Here is a 22,643-nt window from a genome sequence, read left to right on the forward strand (position 1 = left end):
AAAGACAGGTTGTTGAAATCACAGACAAAAGGAGAGAACACCATAAATGAACAGAGAAGAGTTTTTACTATAATTTTTATTCTTATTTTTTACAAATTGATTTAAATGCAATAAAAAAAACAGATGGTAAGTAGTTTTGTAAAATATGCTACCTTGTTTTTTTCAAGCAAATTGGTTTGATTTCTTCTCAACCATAGTAAGAAAAAAAAAAGCAATGAGCAACTTGGCAAGATTGAAGATTTAAAGATAAGCCAGAGAACAGCACTTCTAATTACCATAATTATAAACTGAAAATTATGCAATGCAATTACTAGTATTTTTAAACACCCTTTTCAAACAATTTAATTGTTTTTGTGTTTATTTTCAAGTGATTGTAACTTTTTACTAATTCCTTGCTCAATATTGGATCATGCTTCCCAAGTTGCTCACTGTATTTTTCCCGTTTGTGAAAGAAATCAGTAAAAATAATAACGTTATTTACAGAGCACTTTTAAAAGGACGGTTAACAAAGTGCTTTGACAAACAAAGCAAAGCCGAGGCAGTGAACCCCACACTTTTTAAAACAATTCAGGTTAGTCAATAATGCAGAACAAAGGCCAGAAAGAGTTATGGCAGAGTTAGAGGTGGAAATAATGGTAGAAAAATACAGTAACAAAATAAAGGCAGTAGACACAGAGCATTAGTAATAACTCTAACAGTAACCCTAACCCTGGAATTAAAAGATAAACAAAAAAAATTAAAAGACAACATCACATAAAAGCAAATCTATAAAAATGGGTTTCAGGAAATGATTTAAAGCAAGTCACTGATTCTGCCGGCCACTGTGCTCAGGTTTGAAAATGTACAAAATACAAACAAAAAAAAAAGAGCAAGGCACGAACCATTAACTTTGACATATGACAACAGCTTAAGAGCTTTCTTGTCTTTGACAGGTTTCAGTGATTTTCTCATTCTTCAACAGTTCAAACTGCTGAAAATATACAAATTTATGTATGAAAAACTCACCCAGCAAGAAAACAATGCTGAGAATAAAGTCCTTGTTTTAAACACAAATGTCTTCACTGTCAAGTGTGACAGCTCAGCCTCTCTGAACTGTAAGCAGCCCCGCACGTCTGCCATGTGTAAAAATAAGTAGTCGTCAGCCGGACAGGTGGTGGCGGTAGAGCGACAGAATCCTCTCCGCACCAAAGAAGAAGATTTCCTGCAGTGACGTCACCGGCGTTGTGGAGAGGAGAAGCCGGAGTAAGATGGCGGGGTCCAAGGTGAAGCAGGACATGCCTCCTCCGGGAGGCTATGCTGCTTTTGACTACAAGAGAAATCTGCCGAAACGAGGACTCTCAGGTACTTACATGTCAAACGAAGTTAGCGACACAAACAAATCCGCACACGAGCTGTTAAATACGCACAGGCCCGAGGACATCTGCTACTTAGTAAACACAAGCTAATGCTAACAGAAGCTAACGCTAACGGGTCAGCGTCAGTTAGAAACAAAAGATAATCTGATAAAATGGAAATGATAAAATTGTTGGAGGCTCGGTAGTTGGTATCTATCATATGGAGCAACTATGCAAGTTTCGGTTTTCTGTATAACATGAAAGTCACTAAAAATGTTTACTAGTTGTTGACAGTGATGATAGCTACTTGCTAACTAGCTACCATAGCTGCTTGGTTTACAGCAGGCTCAGTCTGAGTGTGCTACATGGCTCTAAAAAGGGTACTAGATTAATATTTGATGAAGTGCAGTTCACTGTGCAACTGGAATAAACCATACAGCTTACCAGCTGTGTGGGTATCTTGAGATCAATCTGTTTAAGGTATTGTTTGAATCAGGACTGATGTTGAACCTAAAGGGGAACACCACCTAACTTATTATTATTTCCATGGCCGAGGAGAGTTAGTCAGTGTTAGTGAACATGAGCTACTCTGTCACAGCCAGAAACTACAGAAGTAAGTCAAGTCTGATGCCACAGGTTATAAATCAGGGATACTCAACTTGCTTTGGTTGAGGGCCACTTTTTCAAAATGTTAGGAGGCCAAGGGACAGTTACTTGCTAGGATTTTGCAGGATTTTAGCACGTTCCCAGGACATTTCGAAGATTATAGAACATTTGTAGGATTTTAGAACATTTCTCAGATTTTAGGACTTTTCCAAGATTGTTGGACATTTCAAGGATTTTAAAATGTTTATTTGAGTGTAGGACATTTATCAGGTTTCTAAGGAATTTCAGTTGGGTTTTTTTTTTTTTTTTAGGATTTTGGCATGTTTCTAAGATTTAGGATGTTTCTAGGACTTTTAGGATATTTATCAGATTTTTTAAAAGTTTCTAGAATTTTAGGGCATTTCTAGGATTATAGGATGCCTCTAGAGCTTTAGGCATTAGGGACTTAGCTCTGACCTCTTTTAAAGGGTGCTGGGGATCCTCCAATTGGGACCTCTTTTTAAAGAAACAAGCTCTATTTTGATGCTGTTTTATGCACTCTGGCACCTATACTAAAAGTTCAAAACAATTCCCAGCGTGAATCACTGGCTAATTCAGCTCCTGGTAAAACACCTCTTGAATAATGAGTACTGAAGGAATTTCAACCCTGGAGCCGTTTAAGATGGTTGCTATCTGCAGTCCTCACTGCAGAATGCCACAAAATCACCCTAAAAGGGCACACTATTCCTTTATATATACAGTATGTGTCTGTATACTGTGTTCTGTATACTGTTGAGAGGACAGATTTCATGAGTGTGAAGTCACTTTCACAAAGGTCCTGACACAGGGAAAAAGCCACCTCTATGATACGCTGTAAGCAGCCTTTTTTTTTTTTTTTTTTTTTAATTCTCAAAGTTGTTGTTGGCTAAATGCCAGAATATTTTATCAAATAAATTATTTTTCATAGCACTGGCTGCCCTAAAATGGTGCAGCAGGTCCTGGCGATGTTGAAAAAATGGGTGTGAAGCTGAGATGCGCAGCAAGTCAAATATTTCAGTGTCTGAATATATAACTGCTGCCAGTCATCAAAAGCCTGTTTGTATGTGGATGCCGTATGATAGTGGAAACCACAGTTTTTTCTCTTCGGTTAATGTTGGAACACTGAAACTTGATAATGTAGCCTGGATTTTGCACCAAACCCGGCATTAATTATCTGTGGTAAAACACAATGTTGCCTTAAACCGTCACTAATCACTTTTTTTAATCTATAGGATATAGCATGTTCGGCATTGGCATTGGCATCATGGTGTTTGGTTATTGGAGGCTTTTTAGCTGGAACAGAGAGAGGAGGTAGGACATTTCTTCCAGTTATGTCACACTCTGTATAATATTTCACAGCCCGGCTGGAACCAGTGCTGATGTGTTTGTTTGTTGCAGGCGTTTGCAGATTGAGGAGCTGGAAGCCAGGATAGCCCTGCTGCCCCTGCTGCAGGCGGAGCATGACCGAAAGTAACTAAAAGAAAACCCTCGTACCCAACACATTTGGTTTTTAAACCTACTGGTAAATCTTTCATGTTAGCTGTTACGTTAACAGATTATTGGTTGTGTGTCCAGGTCCTTACGTATGCTACGGGAAAATCTAGAAGAGGAGGCGATCCTCATGAAGGATGTTCCCGACTGGAAGGTAAAGAAAAGCTGTGATTTCTCACTGAATTGCTGTTCATATGTGATGATTTCAGCCCACTGCTGTTGTGAAACTCCTAGTAGCCTTCGACTATAGACGGTATGCCGATGACTTATTGCTTAATTTTCATCCAAAAACTCACTCAGCACATTCAGACATTAGGATGGTGCAGGTTTATCACAGCCACGATACTTTTATGAACCCATGGATACACAGGTGGTTAAGAAATGACTCTTCCTGTCTGTTATTGAAAAGAAAAAATATTTATGTGAGATAATTTAGCATTTTATATTGAGGTGCAAGGTGGATTTAGTCGTCTTTTTTTTTAACGTAGTATTCCAGGTGTTATTCAAGTAACTCCCCCTTCAGTTCTTCAGTTTAGTACATAAGTGGGTCAAAAGTAACACATTAGTTTCCATTTTACATTTATATGAATACTTCACTTTATATCCACCTCATATTACTGCAACTAGCTAAAGTAGTTACATGAGAGCGCACACAAAATTACGTTGTTATGTTCAGAATTGTTTATTTTGAGCAAAAAAATAGTGTTATATGTCGATACTTTGACAAACAGAACTATGGTGTTTTTTGACATTCTATACTAAGATTTGATTTTTTTACACACACACACACAGTTATTTTTTTAACATACAATACTGTGATCTTTTTAAAAAAAATGTAAAGATTTAGAAGTATTTTTAGGGCTTTTAATGCCTTTATTTGATAGGACAGATATAGTGTGAATGGGGGAGATAGAGGGGGAATGGCATGCAGCAAAGGGCCGAGGCCGGACTTGAACCCGCGGCCGCTGCGGCGAGGACCTAACCTCTGCTCCTAACGACTACGCCACCAGGCGTCCCATGTGATTTTTTTTTTTTTTTTTTTAGACGTACCATGCTACAATTTTTTCAACACGTCGTAGGATTATGGTTTTATTTTGCACATTATACTATGTTTTTTTCAACATACTTTCATTTTTTTTAAAAACCGTGTCCTGTTAACACTTGTGCAGGTCGGTGAGAGCGTCTTCCACACGGACCGCTGGGTCACCCCTCTGTCGGACGAGCTGTTCAACCTCCGCCCCCGCGAGGAGCTTTTGCACACCCGTTACGGCTTTACGTGGTATGTGTGAGACCCACAGTGTCTGGAGCTCCACGGCCAGCACCTTGCGGACCTGAGCCCTCGCTCAATTCAGCTTGTACATTTTCAATATTAAAGTATCTTTTTTTCTGTACCTCACTCTCCTTTTCCTGTTGGCATTTGTTTTAGTTTAGATTCAGTTTCACAGCATGTACAGTTCCAGTGGTGGAACTTGCATTTATATAATTACCCAATATGATATCAAGCAAATTATCTCCACCTTGACCAGGTACATTTAACCCTCTGTACCCCCTTTAAAAATTTTACTCTGAAACCCTTAGGTCCCAAAATGGTTTCCGAATACTGCTTTAATATTATTTATTTAATATTATTTTCCAGTTTTTATGGCTAAATCTTTTAAACAACTTCAGTGGCACTGTTTATTAATGAGGAAAAATACAAAAAAATGAATTATTTTTCCTTTGCTTTGGATTTTTTTTGGGCAGAGGTTATCATTGTGTGGGATATGTCAATATTTAGCAACAACACTGACCTCTGCATTTTAGTTTTTGTATAAATTCAAATAATCAGAAAAACTCCCTTTTAGACCCCTAAAACTGCTTAAAAATATTATACTTTTTTTTTTAACCGTTTCTTTGGTTTAATCTTTTAAACAACTTCAGACCTGATCATTAATACCAAATAATTATTCATTTTCAGACCTTTTTCAACCCTTGAAATTCTGCTTTGTTTACACAATGCCATGATTTGGTGAGAAAATCACAAAAAAGGCATATAAAACTAAATTATTTTCACATATTATAAATGCTAAAGAGATTTTTTTGGAGGGGATTATTGCATACTGAGATATATCAAGGATTAGCAACAACATTGATTTCTGTGCATTTAAAATTTTTGTGCAGTATCAAATAATTGCAAAATTCCCTCTCAGACCCCTAGGTCCCCAGAAGGGACCTTTCTGAGAACTGATTTTAAAATACTATACACTAATATGTTTTTCCAGGTTTTTTTGTTGCAACTTCAGACCTATAAGGATTTTTTTAAGGGGGGTCATTGTAGACTGGGATGTGTCAGTGATAACAACACTGATCTTCATATTTTTGCGCACTTTTAGATAATTAGGAAAACTCACTCAGACCCCAAGGTCCCAAAATGCAACCTTTCTGAGAACTGCTTTAAAAATACTATTAAGTAACATTATATTTCATCTTTTGTATCTTTCAAACAACTTCAGACCAGTACCAAATATCTATTCATTCTCAGAATTTTAACCCCTTAAAAGTTTTTTATGAGAAAAACACAAAATTGAAATATTTTCAACATTTAAACATATTCAAGCCATATCTGCACATATTTAAACATTTAGCTGTGCCAGCACTTGTATAAACTCACAAATGGTCTCAAAATCTACTAAATCAAAGACATACTTTCTCACAATTTGTTTCGGTGCCCCCTTGTGCTGCAAAATGCCCGGTGTTTACACTGCTTGAAGGAGCGCAGGTGTGGGGGTGTGTGTGTGTGTGTGTGTGTGTGTGTGTGTGCATGTGCATATGATCAGGACACATTATTTAGGGCATTGTGCAAAATGTAGTAAGGGTCCCACAGGGTTAAATGCTGCTTACACTCATGCAAAAGGAATAGAGGTGAACTGAAAGGACCCATTCAGAATGAGTACATTTAATACATTTAGATGGAAATACTTGAGTGTTTGTATAATGCAGCACTGGAAGTTAAGGATCAAAGTACTTTGTAATCTCATATGGAAGTAACCATTTTTGGATGCCAAAAATAAATTAGTAGTGATGGATAAACATTTGAAGTAGCATTTCAGGTTTTTTCAGTTACAAAGGTTGTTTATAGGGCTGCCCCAAATGCTGATTATTGCCGTTGTAGTTGACGCCAAATTCAGAATCCAAATCCTACAAATTTTTATTATTACTCCAAAAGCGCCAATATATAGTGAACAATTAATTTTGCTTCGAGTTTTAGTTATTCTCCAAAAGATAACTTTTTAGAGCGGTAGGCCGAGTTTTATCACAGTTTGACCACCAGTGACAGGTTTACAGAGAGATGATGGCTGTTAGTGCAAGCCTGCACGCCTACAAAATGACTACTTGTCACACTGATTTAGGTGTAATGAATGGATTAATGCCTCAAAACTGTTATTAACCCAAACTGTTCCACAAATCAGACACTGATGACAGCGCTGTATTGTACTTTATAGCAGCTTTGTTTTAACAAAAATGACATGTGCTGGTTGGAGGGTAGTTGCTGTAAAAATTATTCAAAAGCAGGTAGATTCAGGTGAAGTTTGAAAAACGCTATTTTTCATCATCTTAATCTTGCTGTAATCTGTCACACACTCCCCCCCCCACCAGGTAAACAAGACAGCACAAAAGGTAAGTTCTGATTTTCTGCCACAGTTTTACTTTTGAAGTTGAAATACACAAAGATCAAGAAGTAACATCTCTGAACTTCATCTTAAATGTAGATCTGTTGCTTTAAAATGACTTATTCTCACATTCAGACCAACTTAAATCAAAGAGTTTTCAGACACTTGGGTGTACAGCTCTGTCATCTTATACATTTTTTCTCCTCTTTGGGACCTTTGAATGGCAACCATTACATTTTTTTTTTTTTTTTAAAATGCGTCCGACAGGCAAATTAAGGCCTCGAACATTTGGTTGGATCCCCCCATGTAGCCACCGCTTACAGCTGCGCCACTGCTGCTGCTGCATGTTGGACCTGAAACAAACCAGTGACAGATCATCAGCTAGGTGAGTTTTGAACGCACCGGCAACAAAACATTTTTTTTTTTATTAAAGATTACACAATGATTTACCCGATTACTGGATCTGCGTCGATCACTGCCCTCCAAAGCCTGATACTTCAGCTGTGAGGAGATCCACTGAAGCCTCTGACAGCCAGTTCAGTCTAAAGAAAAAGATAAGAGACAGGTTAAACCTGGCAATCAACATGTGACACAAGCCAAAACACACAATGCATGCAGCACTAGTTGAGTCTGAAACTCACCGCTTATTCATATGTAAGGATACAAAGAAAAACTGAATGCAGTCTAGAAACCTTAAACATCAATTAGGACTGCTGTGGGACATTATTGGAGCAAATTTGAGGACTAATGCGGTGAACAGAAGTGGACTGAGCACAATACTACCCATGACTTAGAGGCCAATGCTTTTTTGTGGACTCAGGAGGTGGAGCACTACAATCCAGATGAGCTTCACAGAAACATTTTCTCAATGAACTTTTCCAATCGGGGGGGGGAAGAGGCCATGGCATGTTGTAGGCGACATCTGAAGCAGGGGACTAAAAACAACGACTAACTTGAAGGTATTCATGGAAACAATGAGAACTGAGTTTGAAGGATGTGAGCAAAGCAAAAGGAGATTTTTACCTCACGTGCATTGGCCTACTTTCTCCACATATGACCTAGGCAAGAGAGCAGCTTTCCTCTCTGATGAGCACTTGTTGGAAGGCGCAACACTTCACTCTCCAAGGACTTGTTGGTTTTTGAAGTAGCTGACCTCTTGAACGTAATGAAGCATTAACATGACCAGACACCGGCTGATGTTTTCCCAGCATTACCATGTGCCACTTTTAGGGGTTTTTTTAATATTCAAATCTCGCTGCACGAAAAAAAATCAAAACAAACAAAAAAAAAAACTAACTTGCCCAACACATTTGGCGAAGTCGATGGTTTTTAGACATGTACAGGACGCACTGGGCCAAAAACCATCTTTAATTTTGTAATCTTAAGAGGGCAGCTCGGACTAGACGTGGACGTTCCTCCGTCGTTAAATTAACTTCAGCTAAACTGCCAATTAATAATTGCCTACCATTGAAATCCATGTTTAATTTCAGAGCTCTAGCAGTTGACGTCGTTCTCACGCAGCATTACATTAACATATGAGCCTACAGCTCGCAGTCTAATTCCCCCATGCGGTAGTTTGAAAGGCAAAAGAATCAAGATTATTTTCCACAGTCTGTTTAATAGGCTCCATGAAGCCAAACTGACAAAGAAAAAAAAACGTTGATCATACAAAGAACAAAAAGTACAAAACTGTTCCCGGTTGAGATATTACTTTGGGGAAACTAAGTTACATTTTTCGATCACTTAAACAAGATTAGTCCATTTTACAGCACATTTAAAATGCAGATGTTGAGCAGAGCACAGAAGATACCTTGGACAGACTGTAGCATGCTGCAATTTGCAACTTCATGAACAGCCGGCCACTTCGGATGTGTAGTTCACCAGTCTGAAAGGAATTCACTCTTTTGGGAAATTGAACATACAGGAGCCTCAGCTAGACTTTTTAATAGTAAAAAGGAATTTAGCATAAAATCCCCCAAAAGTCTGTTTTTTGGAGTTATTTCTTTCCTCACTCAGTTTAAAACCTGTCAAGAGGTAGGTTGGCCACAGAGACTGAGAGGGGAAATGAGCAAAGGGAAAAAAACAAACAAAAAAAAAGCCCCATCGGATATCAATATAGATATATATAAAAAAACTAAACAAGGAATCAAAAATCAGGAGACACTTTAACGTGCTGGTTAAAAAGTCTAAAGCGATGGTAGTGGCTGTTCAAGGAAAAGCCATGTAGAGAGCCGTTGTTCGATCCCCAAATTGGGACTTGACAGTACTAATCAGAGAACACAGATGCCTTGTAGTTAACAAACGACCTTTGAGGAATAGAGGTGCCCAATCAAGCAAGGTAAGGGTCTTGAACTGTAATTTGTAACATGGTTTGTTAAGGAATGACCAAAACTCATGGCTACATTTTTTTTTTTTAAGATGCTTGAGCTACTACAACAGAACTACAAAACTAAAGGTCAGCAATAACACGTGGACATTTTTCTTGAGGAGCGCATCTTTGAAATACAGCCAGCCAAGTGATGATCTTGAATCAGGGAGATGTTTACTCGTGTGCAGCTGAGGATAAGAAGTGGGCACACAGGTAAAGACACTGCAAGTTCCAACACTGGAGTTTCAAAACATCCCCCTCAACCCACCAGACAAGTCCATACACCCCCCCTCAGTTTTTTTTTCTTTTTTTTTTTTGCACAAGGGGCTCCATCCGCTGAGATATGAGCAACATCAGAATAACTTAACATTTGTGTTAAATTGTTTTTTTTGCCAGCCTCTTTATCAGAGTGGGACGGGTGGGGGAGGGGGCTAGCAAAATTTGGGAACCGTTAAGAGGCATCAAGTTAGGCTCAGGGACAAAACTGAGGGACATACATTATAACAAAGCTTTATATGTTGGGGCTGTGAAGTTGTTTTAATTTAATGTTTGATCACGCCTAGTGTGACATTAACAAATCAGCACACCACAAACAAGTTCATATATCTAACTTAAAAACAGGTATACAATTATATTTTATCAGGTATACTTATATTGGTTTTTAAAAATTAAAAAGGTCTAAAAAGCAGATTAGATATAATTTTGAAATTTGATAAGTACAGCCCCAACATAAGTCTACATACACAGCAGAAATGCATATCATTGATGCTTACCATAGCTGTCGTAATTATCGCGGTAGGATCCAGAGCGATCACTATATCCACCCTGCCCCCTGGAAATTGAACACAAAAAAAAAAAAAGATTACATTGCATTTTTGTTCAAGAAATGTCAGATTGTCTCCTATGCGGCTTCACAAATTCTTACCTGTTTTCTCTATAGTTTGAGTATCCACCACTCCTGTACTGGCTGCCGCCGCCACCGCCGCCAAACCTGCCCTCATTACCAAAGCTCCGGTCACCGTAACTCCTGTCACCGTAACTCCTGTCTCCATTGTAGCCTCCACCTGCGACAAAGACATAATTGGACATGGTGAGATGCAAGGAGTGGTGAGTAGAAGAGATTATGCAAACGCAGACAGCTAGTGTCCACCTCTGGAGTAACCTCGTCCACCTCTCCCACGCCCGAATCCACCCCGCGATCCTCTTGGTCCTGCTCCGAAACCTCCTCTGGTGCGTCCACCCTTGCCTGCTTCATCCACGCGGATGGCCCGTCCATCTAGAGTCTGCAGCACAAAGAGGAATCATAGCAAATTTAGAATTATATTAACAAAAAAACATTTGTACACGTCACTTAAAATCAGATATTTAATGGATCCCAGGGGGAATGTGCGATTTGTTAGTCACTCTGATGTTAAGCATTAATAAATATTAGGAAAAAAAGTGGTATATAAGTTAGTTTAAAAAAAAATAAAGTACATTGGTGAAAATTAGAAGTTTCACATCATTTTGTGGGAAAAAAAGGTATACTTGCAATATGTTAAATGTGTCAAAAAACAAAAATAAAAATGTGCCTGATGCTACAAGTCAACCTAATTTAAGGCATAGACTGAAAGCGAGAAATTGGATTTCGGAAAATAACAATAAAAATGAAATGTGATTCAATTTCCCGCCACTAAATTAGCAATACCATGAAAACATGTTGATAGTGATAAAATTAGCAGTGCATCGTTACCTTGCCGTTCATGCCTTCCAGCGCATCTTTCGCATCTTCACAGTTATCGTATTTCACAAAGCCGAAACCGCGAGATCTCCCCGTCTCTTTGTCTCTGATCACATCCACTATAAGAGGGTAATAAAACGCACACAATTACACTTAAATACAAACATCGTCAAAGAGGAAAGAAAAAAATGCATATGCACATCAGTGATTTCCAACCGACAAAGCAAATGTTGGAAGAGATTTACCTTTTTCGATGGTTCCATATTTGCCGAAGGCCGCAGCCAGAGACTCCTCGTTGGTCTCGAAGCTCAGTCCTCCGATGAACAATTTGCCCTCGTCCGACATTTTCAATATAGCTGAAAAAAAAAAAACGCAGCACACTCAAAAAAACGCCGGTAAAAATGTGTGTAATACTCCGAAAAACAGCATCAAACACCGTCCGCTCGCGCAGCACCAAAGTAGGTCAGCGGCCATTAAAATCCGCGCTACGTATATTTTTCACCAAACCGTTAATTCTTTAACCCGCTGCATTAAAAACGCGTTAAAGCTGAATAAAACTCAAACGAAACCACGCTGTTTTATTAAAACACGTGTATTCGGCTTTCCGCCTTAATATATCGCCGCCATTGTTCGACCAAAATCGAGTCAGGCTTCGGGCCTCTAAACGTGGTACCGTTATGTAGCGGATTAGGTAGCTAGCATTTTTCCTTTCGGCGCCATTTTGTAGCACCGAGCTCGTGGGCTTCACTTTTGTTACACGGGCCGACATCGCGACAAGCGTCACGAGCCTAAATGCCGTAATTTCAAGTGACATAGTTTCAAAAACACACTAATACAATGATGCACAACTATGCACAGTTTAAAATGTTTTCACTCAAACACTGACATAATGTGATAAATTTAGCAGCCGTTTACTAAATGTGCTCGCTTTTTTCTTTTTTTTCTTTTTTTAACACGTAGCTATAAATAGATAACGCGAGGAAAATAGTGAACGTGTTAAGTATAGCTTGTTATTACGACTGCACGGGAACACGTCGCCTTTACACGACAAGTACAATGAATAACGGTGATAAATGATGAGCGGTAGTTACCTCTTCACTGGCGGTAGACAGGAGCGGATGAGCGGAGCTGCAGGTCGACTGAAGGAGCGGGGAGGAAGGGCTCCTCTTTAAACAGCGCCGACGTCTTTTTCTGCTGCTTTATAAGCGGTCACAGAGTAACGTGGGCGTGTTATACCGCCATCTACTGCACCGACGGTGTAACATCATGGTTCATGCAGGCATGGCTTAGCACAGGGGTCGGCGGCCTTTACTATCAAAAGAGCCATTTCTGGCCCAAAACAAACAAAAAAAAATCTGTCTGGAGCCGCAGGTAACACAACACATATAGTCAAACTAGCCTATCAATATTATTAATGGGTCTACGTGAGCATTCATCAATATGTTTGACCACTATTTATTATTTTTTGTTACATTAACCTTGCAAAAGGTGGTAAAAATTAAAAGATCTATCCATGCACTGTTATTATTATCTCTATGCACTAATAACTTCTCCATTTTCCTCTGAGACTTCTCCTATCTTGGATTTGGAATCCATAGCTAGTCAGGCTTTTTTGATCCAGGACCGCCCACCATTTTTTAAATTTGGCAAAATTTAGCAGATAAGACACCAAGGCCACAGAAATATGATGCATATTTTAGTAAATGAAATACATTTTCATATTCTGTGTACAGGCTACATATTTTTGCAATTGAAAAATTGAATGAAAACTTTTAAGAAATAATCTCGATTCATTTCCATATAATTTTTAGTCAGAGACACAGGAGCAACTTAAGAGGGGCTAAGTCGCCTACCCCTGGCTTAGCAGGACCCGAGCGGTCAGCGAAGGCCCTCTTGAAACTGAAAGAATTACAAAAGCTTGAGTTTTCATAACACCATGTGCCCCTTGCAAGCATGTGAACATGAACCAGGAGGTGGTATGTTACTGCTGTAACTGGTCCCATCTGCCCAAAACTTTACATGTGTGATGAGAGTTTTGCCCTGAAAACATGACACTTTTAACTGATAGTCAGAGCGCCACCTATTGGCAACAGAAAATGACATGTTTTACACTTTGATGTTCAACTCCTTGCAAGTTGAACTGATTGATCTCAAAATTGGACAAAAAAGCCTTAAGACACTGATGGAGAATTTCAAGGTTTGGGTATAAAAAAGAACGTTTTTGTAACTTGACACCAGATAGTTAGGGCTTTACATAATTTCACACATATGAGGAGAGTCCACCATAGAAATCCATGTGTAATATGTCTACTGTCTAAAGACCTGTGCCATTAAAAGTTATCAAAAATGTTGACTTTTTGTCAGGCTGTGACGCTGAGGTGCTGAAGAGGGTCTCCGGGGACGAGTGGAGGCTCCACTGTTGATACAGGACACGTGGGGCCAAGGAAACCTCACTCGTCAGGAGTTCCTCAACACTTCAGCGGATTAGCAGGACTCAACAACATGGACGTCCCATCCCCGGGGCCACGCATTTCGAGGGGGTCCCTCATCCTCTCAGACTACATGGCTATCAGAGAGGCAGTGCTGGCAAGCCCGAGGCTGATGGTTCAGACCGAAATCCAGCTTTTCGAACCAACAGACCCTGTCCCAGTGGTGAGACTTAATATGAAGCTGTGCTGTAATCTGTCCTGAGATTTATCTGTCGATGAGAGATGAAGGAACTAAAAAGAGCCTGTGTTTGTCTTCCAGGTACATGCGCCGCCAGAAACAGGCGGTAAGGACTGTGCTGCTGCAGGGAAACAGCATTGTCCCTGTAGCTATAGCAGCACAGCCACTGCGTGCAGCAAAAGGGACTTCCTCTGTCCAGGCGGGTTAAGGGCCCTCCTCCTCATCCTCTTCCTCCTCAGACACACCTTTGCATAGGATGTTGCAAAAACTGCCAAAAAACACCATAATAATGCATGTGACAAAAATGTGTGAAAAGGCAAGGCTATAGTATAGCAAAAATGTCAAAATAGGACATGTCCCAAAACCAGCTTAAAACACCTCAAAACAGTCTAAAATAGCATGCCAAGACATACCATAGCAAAGAATGTTGCAAAAATTGCCAAAAACAGCAGAATAATGCATGTCAAAAAAATGAGCGAAAAGGCAAGGCTATAGTATGGCAAAAATGTCAAAATATGACATTCCAAAAAGAGCAGAAATCACCTCAAAACAGAATAAAATAGCATGCCAAGACACACTCTAGCTAGGAAAGTTGCAAAAATTGCCAAAAACAGCATAATAATACATGTAAAAAAAAATGAGCGAAAAGGCAAGGCTACAGTATGGCAAAAAACGCAAAAAATGACTTGTCCCGACACTAGCTGAAAACACCTTAAAACAGCATAAAATAGCATGTCAAGACACACCATAGCATAGAATGTTGAAAAAAGTGCGAAAAAAATCACAATAATGCATGTCAAAAAAATGAGCAAAAAGGCAAGGCTATAGTATGGCAAAAATGTCAAAATATGACATGTCCCCAAAACAGCTGAAAACACCCCAAAACAGCATAAAATAGCATGCTAAGACATGTCATAGCAAAGAATGTTGCAAAAATTGCCAAAAACAGCATAATAATGCATGTCAAAAAAATGAGCGAAAAGGCAAGGCTATAGTATGGCAAAAACCGCAAAAAATGACTTGTCCCAAAACTAGCTGAAAAACACCTTAAAACAGCATAAAATAGCATGCCAAGAGACACACCATAGCATAGAATGTTGCAAAAAGTGCGAAAAAAAATCACAATAATGCATGTTAAAAAAATGAGCAAAAAGGCAAGGCTATAGTATGGCAAAAAAGTCAAAATATGACATGTCCAAAAAACAGCTGAAAATACCTCAAAACAGCATAAAATAGCATGCCAAGACAAGTTCTGGCATAAAAAGTTGAAAAAAAAAAACGGCCAAAAGCAGCATAATAATGCATGTTAAAAAAATGAGCAAAAAGGCAAGGCTATAGTATGGCAAAAAAGTCAAAATATGACATGTCCAAAAAACAGCTGAAAATACCTCAAAACAGCATAAAATAGCATGCCAAGACAAGTTCTGGCATAAAAGTTGAAAAAAAACGGCCAAAAGCAGCATAATAATGCATGTTAAAAAAATGAGCAAAAAGGCAAGGCTATAGTATGGCAAAAATGTCAAAATATGACATGTCCCCAAAAACAGCTGAAAACACCCAAAACAGCATGAAAATAGCATGCTAAGACATGCCATAGCAAAGAATGTTGCAAAAATTGCCAAAAACAGCAGAATAATGCATGTCAAAAAAATGAGCGAAAAGGCAAGGCTATAGTATGGCGAAAACCGCAAAATATGACTTGTCCCAAAACTAGCTTAAAACACCTTAAAACAGCATAAAATAGCATACCAAGACACGTTCTGGCATAGAATGTTGCAAAAAGTGCGAAAAACATCACAATAATGCATGTCAAAAAAAAGAGCGAAAAGGCAAGGCTATAGTATGGCAAAAAAATGTCAAAATATGACATGTCCCAAAAAAAGCTGAAAACATCTCAAACCGCATGAAATAGCATGCCAAGACACACCATAGCATAGATTGTTGCAACAAGTGCCAAAAACAGCATAATAATGCATGTCAAAAAAATGAGCGAAAAGGCAAGGCTATAGCATGGCAAAAAAGTCAAAATATGACATGTCCAAAAAACAGCTGAAAATACCTCAAAAACAGCATAAAATAGCATGCCAAGACAAGTTCTGGCATAAAAAGTTGAAAAAAACGGCCAAAAGCAGCATAAAATAATGCATGTCAAAAAAAAATGAGCAAAAAGGCAAGGCTATAGTATGGCAAAAATGTCAAAATATGACATGTCCCAAAAACAGCTGAAAACACCCCAAAACAGCATAAAATAGCATGCCAAGACATGCCATAGCAAAGAATGTTGCAAAAATTGCCAAAAACAGCATAATAATGCATGTCAAAAAAATGAGCGAAAAGGCAAGGCTATAGTATGGCAAAAACCGCAAAAAATGACTTGTCCCAAAACTAGCTTAAAACACCTTAAAACAGCATAAAATAGCATGCCAAGACATGTTCTGGTATAGAAAGTTGCAAAAACAGCAAAAAACAGCATAAATAATGCATGTCAAAAAATGAGTGAAAAGGCAAGGCTATAGTATGGCAAAAATGTCAAAATATGACATCCCAAAAACAGCAGAAATCACCTCAAAACAGCATAAAAATAGTATGCCAAGACACGCCTCTAGCTAGGAAAGTTGCAAAAATTGCCAAAAACAGCATAATAATGCATGTCAAAAAAATGAGTGAAAAGGCAAGGCTATAGTAAGGCAAAAACCGCAAAAAATGACTTGTCCCAAAAACTAGCTGAAAACACCTTAAAACAGCATAAAATAGCATGCCAAGACACGCCATAGCATGGAAAGTTGCAAAAACTTCCAAAAACAGCATAATAATGCATGTCAAAAAAATGAGCGAAAAGGCAAGGCTATAGTATGGCAAAAATGTCAAAATATGACATGTCCCAAAAACAGCTGAAAACGCCTCAAAACAGCATGAAATAGCATGCCAAGACACGTTCTGGCATTAAAAGTTGCAAAAACTGCAAAAAAACAGCAGAATAATGCATATCAAAAAATGAGTGAAAAGGCAAGGCTATAGTATGGCAAAAATGTCAAAATATGACATGTCCCAAAATAACTGAAAACACCCCAAAACAGCATAAAATAGCATGCCAAGACACGCCCGAGAATGAAAAGTTGCAAAAACTGCCAAAAAACAGCATAATAATGCATGTCAAAAAAATGAGCGAAAAGGCAAGGCTATAGTATGGCAAAAATGTCAAAATATGACTTGTCCAAAAACTAGTTGAAAACACCTTAAAACAGCATAAAATAGCATGCCAAGACATGCCATAGCAAAGAATGATGCAAAAAACAGCAAAAGAACAGCATAATAATGCATGTCAAAAAAATGAGCGAAAAGGCAAGGCTATAGTATGGCAAAAATGTCAAAATATGACATGTCCAAAAACTAGCTGAAAACACCCAAAACAGCATAAAATAGCATGCCAACACACGCCCGAGCATGGAAAGTTGCAAAAATTGCCAAAAACAGCATAATAATACATGTCAAAAAAAATGAGCGAAAAGGCAAGGCTATAGTATGGCAAAAATGTCAAAATATGACATGTCCAAAAAACAGCTGAAAATACCTCAAAACAGCATAAAATAGCATGCCAAGACAAGTTCTGGCATAAAAAGTTGCCAAAACGGCCAAAAAGCAGCATAATAATGCATGTTAAAAAAAATGACCAAAAAGGCAAGGCTATAGTATGGCAAAAATGTCAAAATATGACATGTCCCAAAAACTAGCTGAAAACACCTTAAAAACAGCATAAAATAGCATACCAAGACATGTTCTGGTATAGAAAGTTGCAAAAACAGCAAAAGAACAGCAGAATAATGCATGTCAAAAAATGAGCGAAAAGGCAAGGCTATAGTATGGCAAAAATGTCAAAATATGACATCCCAAAAAAAAAAGAGCTGAAAACACCCCAAAAACAGCATAAAATAGTATGCCAAGACACGCCGAGAATGGAAAGTTGCAAAAACTTCCAAAAACAGCATAATAATGCATGTCAAAAAAAATGAGCGAAAAGGCAAGGCTATAGTATGGCAAAAATGTCAAAATATGACATGTCCCAAAAACAGCTGAAAACACCTCAAAACAGCATAAAATAGCATGCCAAGACATGCCATAGCAAAGAATGTTGCAAAAATTGCCAAAAACAGCATAATAATGCATGTCAAAAAAATGAGCGAAAAGGCAAGGCTATAGTATGGCGAAAACCGCAAAATATGACTTGTCCCAAAAACTAGCTTAAAACACCTTAAAACAGCATAAAATAGCATACCAAGACACGTTCTGGCATAGAAAGTTGAAAAAAAACTGCAAAAAAACAGAATAATAATGCATGTCAAAAAAATGAGCGAAAAGGCAAGGCTATAGTATGGCAAAAATGTCAAAATATGACATGTCCCAAAAAAAGCTGAAAACATCTCAAAACCGCATGAAATAGCATGCCAAGACACACCATAGCATAGATTGTTGCAACAAGTGCCAAAAACAGCAGAATAATGCATGTCAAAAAAAATGAGCGAAAAGGCAAGGCTATAGCATGGCAAAAAAGTCAAAATATGACATGTCCAAAAAACAGCTGAAAACACCTCAAAACAGCATAAAATAGCATGCCAAGACAAGTTCTGGCATAAAAAGTTGAAAAAAAAACGGCAAAAAGCAGCATAATAATGCATGTCAAAAAAATGAGCAAAAAGGCAAGGCTATAGTATGGCAAAAATGTCAAAATATGACATGTCCCCAAAACAGCTGAAAACACCCCAAAACAGCATAAAATAGCATGCCAAGACATGCCATAGCAAAGAATGTTGCAAAAATTGCCAAAAACAGCATAATAATGCATGTCAAAAAAATGAGCGAAAAGGCAAGGCTATAGTATGGCAAAAACCGCAAAAATGACTTGTCCCAAAACTAGCTAAAAACACCTTAAAACAGCATAAAATAGCATGCCAAGACATGTTCTGGTATAGAAAGTTGCAAAAACAGCAAAAGAACAGCGAATAATGCATGTCAAAAAATGAGTGAAAAGGCAAGGCTATAGTATGGCAAAAATGTCAAAATATGACATCCCAAAAAGAGCAGAAAAAATCACCTCAAAACAGCATAAAATAGTATGCCAAGACACGCTCTAGCTAGGAAAGTTGCAAAAATTGCCAAAAACAGCATAATAATGCATGTCAAAAAAATGAGTGAAAAGGCAAGGCTATAGTAAGGCAAAAACCGCAAAAAATGACTTGTCCCAAAACTAGCTGAAAACACCTTAAAACAGCATAAAATAGCATGCCAAGACACACCATAGCATAGAATGTTGCAAAAAAGTGTGAAAAACATCACAATAATGCATGTCAAAAAAAAGAGCGAAAAGGCAAGGCTATAGTATGGCAAAAAAATGTCAAAATATGACATGTCCCAAAAAAAGCTGAAAACACCTCAAAACAGCATAAAATAGCATGCCAAGACACGCCCGAGCATGGAAAGTTGCAAAAACTTCCAAAAACAGCATAATAATGCATGTCAAAAAAATGAGCGAAAAGGCAAGGCTATAGTATGGCAAAAATGTCAAAATATGACATGTCCCAAAAACAGCTGAAAACGCCTCAAAACAGCATGAAATAGCATGCCAAGACACGTTCTGGCATTAAAAGTTGCAAAAACTGCAAAAAAAACAGCAGAATAATGCATATCAAAAAATGAGAAAAAAGGCAAGGCTATAGTATGGCAAAAATGTCAAAATATGACATGTCCCAAAAATAACTGAAAACACCCCAAAACAGCATAAAATAGCATGCCAAGACACGCCATAGAATGGAAAGTTGCAAAAACTGCCAAAAACAGCATAATAATGCATGTCAAAAAAATGAGCGAAAAGGCAAGGCTATAGTATGGCAAAAATGTCAAAATATGACTTGTCCCAAAAACTAGTTGAAAACACCTTAAAACAGCATAAAATAGCATGCCAAGACATGCCATAGCAAAGAATGATGCAAAAACAGCAAAAAACAGCATAATAATGCATGTCAAAAAAATGAGCGAAAAGGCAAGGCTATAGTATGGCAAAAATGTCAAAATATGACATGTCCAAAAACTAGCTGAAAACACCCAAAACAGCATAAAATAGCATGCCAACACACGCCCGAGCATGGAAAGTTGCAAAAATTGCCAAAAACAGCATAATAATACATGTCAAAAAAATGAGCGAAAAGGCAAGGCTATAGTATGGCAAAAATGTCAAAATATGACATGTCCAAAAAACAGCTGAAAAAACACCTCAAAACAGCATAAAATAGCATGCCAAGACAAGTTCTAGCATAAAAAGTTGCAAAAACGGCCAAAAGCAGCATAATAATGCATGTTAAAAAAAATGAGCAAAAAGGCAAGGCTATAGTATGGCAAAAATGTCAAAATATGACTTGTCCCAAAAACTAGCTGAAAACACCTTAAAACAGCATAAAATAGCATACCAAGACATGTTCTGGTATAGAAAGTTGCAAAAACAGCAAAAAAACAGCAGAATAATGCATGTCAAAAAATGAGCGAAAAGGCAAGGCTATAGTATGGCAAAAATGTCAAAATATGACATCCCAAAAAGAGCTGAAAACACCTCAAAACAGCATAAAATAGCATGCCAAGACATGCCATAGCAAAGAATGTTGCAAAAATTGCCAAAAAAAACAGCATAATAATGCATGTCAAAAAAATGAGCGAAAAGGCAAGGCTATAGTATGGCAAAAACCGTCAAAAAATGACATGTCCCAAAAACTAGCTGAAAACACCTTAAAACAGCATAAAATAGCATACCAAGACATGTTCATAGTATAGAAAGTTGCAAAAACAGCAAAAAACAGCAGAATAATGCATGTCAAAAAATGAGCGAAAAGGCAAGGCTATAGTAGGCAAAAATGTCAAAATATGACATCCCAAAAACAGCAGAAAACACCTCAAAACAGCATAAAATAGTATGCCAAGACACGCCTAGCTAGGAAAGTTGCAAAAAATTGCCAAAAACAGCATAATAATGCATGTCAAAAAAATGAGTGAAAAGGCAAGGCTATAGTATGGCAAAAAAACCGCAAAAAATGACTTGTCCCAAAAACTAGCTGAAAACACCTTAAAACAGCATAAAATAGCATGCCAAGACACACGCCATAGCATAGCATAGAATGTTGCAAAAAGTGCGAAAAACATCAATAATGCATGTCAAAAAAAAAAGAGCGAAAAGGCAAGGCTATATAGTATGGCAAAAAAATGTCAAAATATGACATGTCCCAAAAAAAGCTGAAAACACCTCAAAACAGCATAAAATAGCATGCCAAGACATGCCATAGCAAAGAATGATGCAAAAAAAATTGCCAAAAACAGCATAATAATGCATGTCAAAAAAATGAGCGAAAAGGCAAGGCTATAGTATGGCAAAAATGTCAAAATATGACTTGTCCCAAAACTAGCTGAAAACACCTTAAAACAGCATAAAATAGCATACCAAGACATGCCATCTGGTATAGAAAGTTGCAAAAAACAGCAAAAAAAACAGCAGAATAATGCATGTCAAAAAAATGAGCGAAAAAGGCAAGGCTATAGTATGGCAAAAATGTCAAAATATGACATGTCCCCAAAAACAGCTGAAAACACCCCAAAACAGCATAAAATAGTATGCCCAAGACACGCCATAGCAAAGAATGTTGCAAAAATTGCCAAAAACAGCATAATAATGCATGTCAAAAAAATGAGCGAAAACGGCAAGGCTATAGTATGGCAAAAACCGTCAAAAAATGACTTGTCGCAAAACTAGCTGAAAACACCTTAAAACAGCATAAAATAGCATGCCAAGACATGCCATAGCAAAGAATGTTGCAAAAACAGCAAAAAAACAGCATAATAATGCATGTCAAAAAAATGAGCGAAAAGGCAAGGCTATAGTATGGCAAAAATGTCAAAATATGACATGTCCAAAAACTAGCTGAAAACACCCCAAAACAGCATAAAAATAGCATGCCAACACACGCCCGAGCATGGAAAGTTGCAAAAATTGCCAAAAAAACAGCATAAATAATACATGTCAAAAAAATGAGCGAAAAGGCAAGGCTATAGTATGGCAAAAATGTCAAAATATGACATGTCCCAAAAAAAAAAGCTGAAAACACCTCAAAACAGCATGAAATAGCATGCCAAGACACACCATAGCATAGCATAATTGTTGCAAAAATGGCCCAAAAACAGCAGAAAAATGCATGTCAAAAAAAATGCGAAAAGGCAAGGCTATAGTATGGCAAAAATGTCAAAATATGACATGTCCCAAAAAAACTAGCTTAAAACACCTCAAAACAGCATAAAATAGCATGCCAAGACACGTTCTAGCATAGAAAGTTGAAAAAACTGCAAAAAACAGAATAATAATGCATGTCAAAAAAATGAGCGAAAAGGCAAGGCTATAGTATGGCAAAAATGTCAAAATATGACATGTCCCAAAAACAGCTGAAAACACCTCAAAACAGCATAAAATAGCATGCCAAGACATGTCATAGCAAAGAATGTTGCAAAAATTGCCAAAAACAGCATAATAATGCATGTCAAAAAAAATGAGCGAAAAGGCAAGGCTATAGTATGGCAAAAATGTCAAAAAATGACATGTCCCAAAAAGCTGAAAACACCTTAAAACAGCATAAAATAGCATGCCAAGACACACCATAGCATAGAATGTTGCAAAAAGTGCGAAAAAAACATCACAATAATGCATGTCAAAAAAATGAGCGAAAAGGCAAGGCTATAGTATGGCAAAAAAGTCAAAATATGAC

The 22,643-nt window shown here is 37.8% G+C and overlaps 2 protein-coding genes across 5 annotated transcripts; one reads left to right on the forward strand and one right to left on the reverse strand.

Annotated features, from left to right (window-relative positions):
* The first annotated feature begins 1,202 nt into the window (after positions 1–1,202).
* ndufa13 (NADH:ubiquinone oxidoreductase subunit A13) lies at positions 1,203–4,845 on the forward strand. The gene is made up of 5 exons (XM_042497129.1): positions 1,203–1,341; positions 3,191–3,269; positions 3,357–3,428; positions 3,534–3,603; positions 4,619–4,845. Exons 1-5 carry the CDS (start codon positions 1,248–1,250, stop codon positions 4,736–4,738), a joined length of 435 nt encoding a protein of 144 aa, XP_042353063.1. The 5' UTR covers positions 1,203–1,247; the 3' UTR covers positions 4,739–4,845.
* Positions 4,846–7,107: 2,262 nt separating this feature from the next.
* Positions 7,108–12,361, reverse strand: cirbpa (cold inducible RNA binding protein a). Of its 4 annotated transcripts, XR_006106369.1 has the most exons (8): positions 12,279–12,361; positions 11,433–11,543; positions 11,200–11,306; positions 10,618–10,750; positions 10,393–10,531; positions 10,241–10,299; positions 7,550–7,641; positions 7,108–7,452 (listed from the first exon to the last, which is right to left on the reverse strand). XR_006106369.1 is itself a non-coding variant. In XM_042497128.1 (7 exons), exons 2-7 carry the CDS (start codon positions 11,530–11,532, stop codon positions 9,642–9,644), a joined length of 531 nt encoding a protein of 176 aa, XP_042353062.1. In that variant the 5' UTR covers positions 11,533–11,543; positions 12,279–12,361; the 3' UTR covers positions 8,698–9,641. The 4 variants fall into 4 exon arrangements, 3 of the variants coding, with proteins under 3 accessions (XP_042353062.1, XP_042353061.1, XP_042353060.1); XM_042497128.1 differs by lacking the exons at positions 7,108–7,452; positions 7,550–7,641 and adding an exon at positions 8,698–9,655 and having other exon boundaries at positions 10,639–10,750; XM_042497127.1 differs by lacking the exons at positions 7,108–7,452; positions 7,550–7,641 and adding an exon at positions 8,698–9,655 and having other exon boundaries at positions 10,630–10,750.
* Positions 12,362–22,643: the final 10,282 nt, after the last annotated feature.

This window comes from Plectropomus leopardus, chromosome 12 (assembly GCF_008729295.1).
Source record: "Plectropomus leopardus isolate mb chromosome 12, YSFRI_Pleo_2.0, whole genome shotgun sequence".
NCBI lineage: Eukaryota > Metazoa > Chordata > Actinopteri > Perciformes > Serranidae > Plectropomus > Plectropomus leopardus.

Coding starts and splice junctions, on each gene's coding strand:
- ndufa13 (XM_042497129.1), top strand. CDS start 1,248: ATGGCGGGGTCCAAGGTGAAGCAGGACATGCCTCCTCCGGGAGGCTAT. Junction 3,270..3,356: donor AGCTGGAACAGAGAGAGGAG/GTAGGACATTTC, acceptor TGTTTGTTGCAG/GCGTTTGCAGATTGAGGAGC. Junction 3,604..4,618: donor AGGATGTTCCCGACTGGAAG/GTAAAGAAAAGC, acceptor ACACTTGTGCAG/GTCGGTGAGAGCGTCTTCCA.
- cirbpa (XM_042497126.1), bottom strand. CDS start 11,532: ATGTCGGACGAGGGCAAATTGTTCATCGGAGGACTGAGCTTCGAGACC. Junction 11,307..11,432: donor ATATGGAACCATCGAAAAAG/GTAAATCTCTTC, acceptor ACCCTCTTATAG/TGGATGTGATCAGAGACAAA. Junction 10,300..10,392: donor TCAAACTATAGAGAAAACAG/GTAAGAATTTGT, acceptor TTCAATTTCCAG/GGGGCAGGGTGGATATAGTG.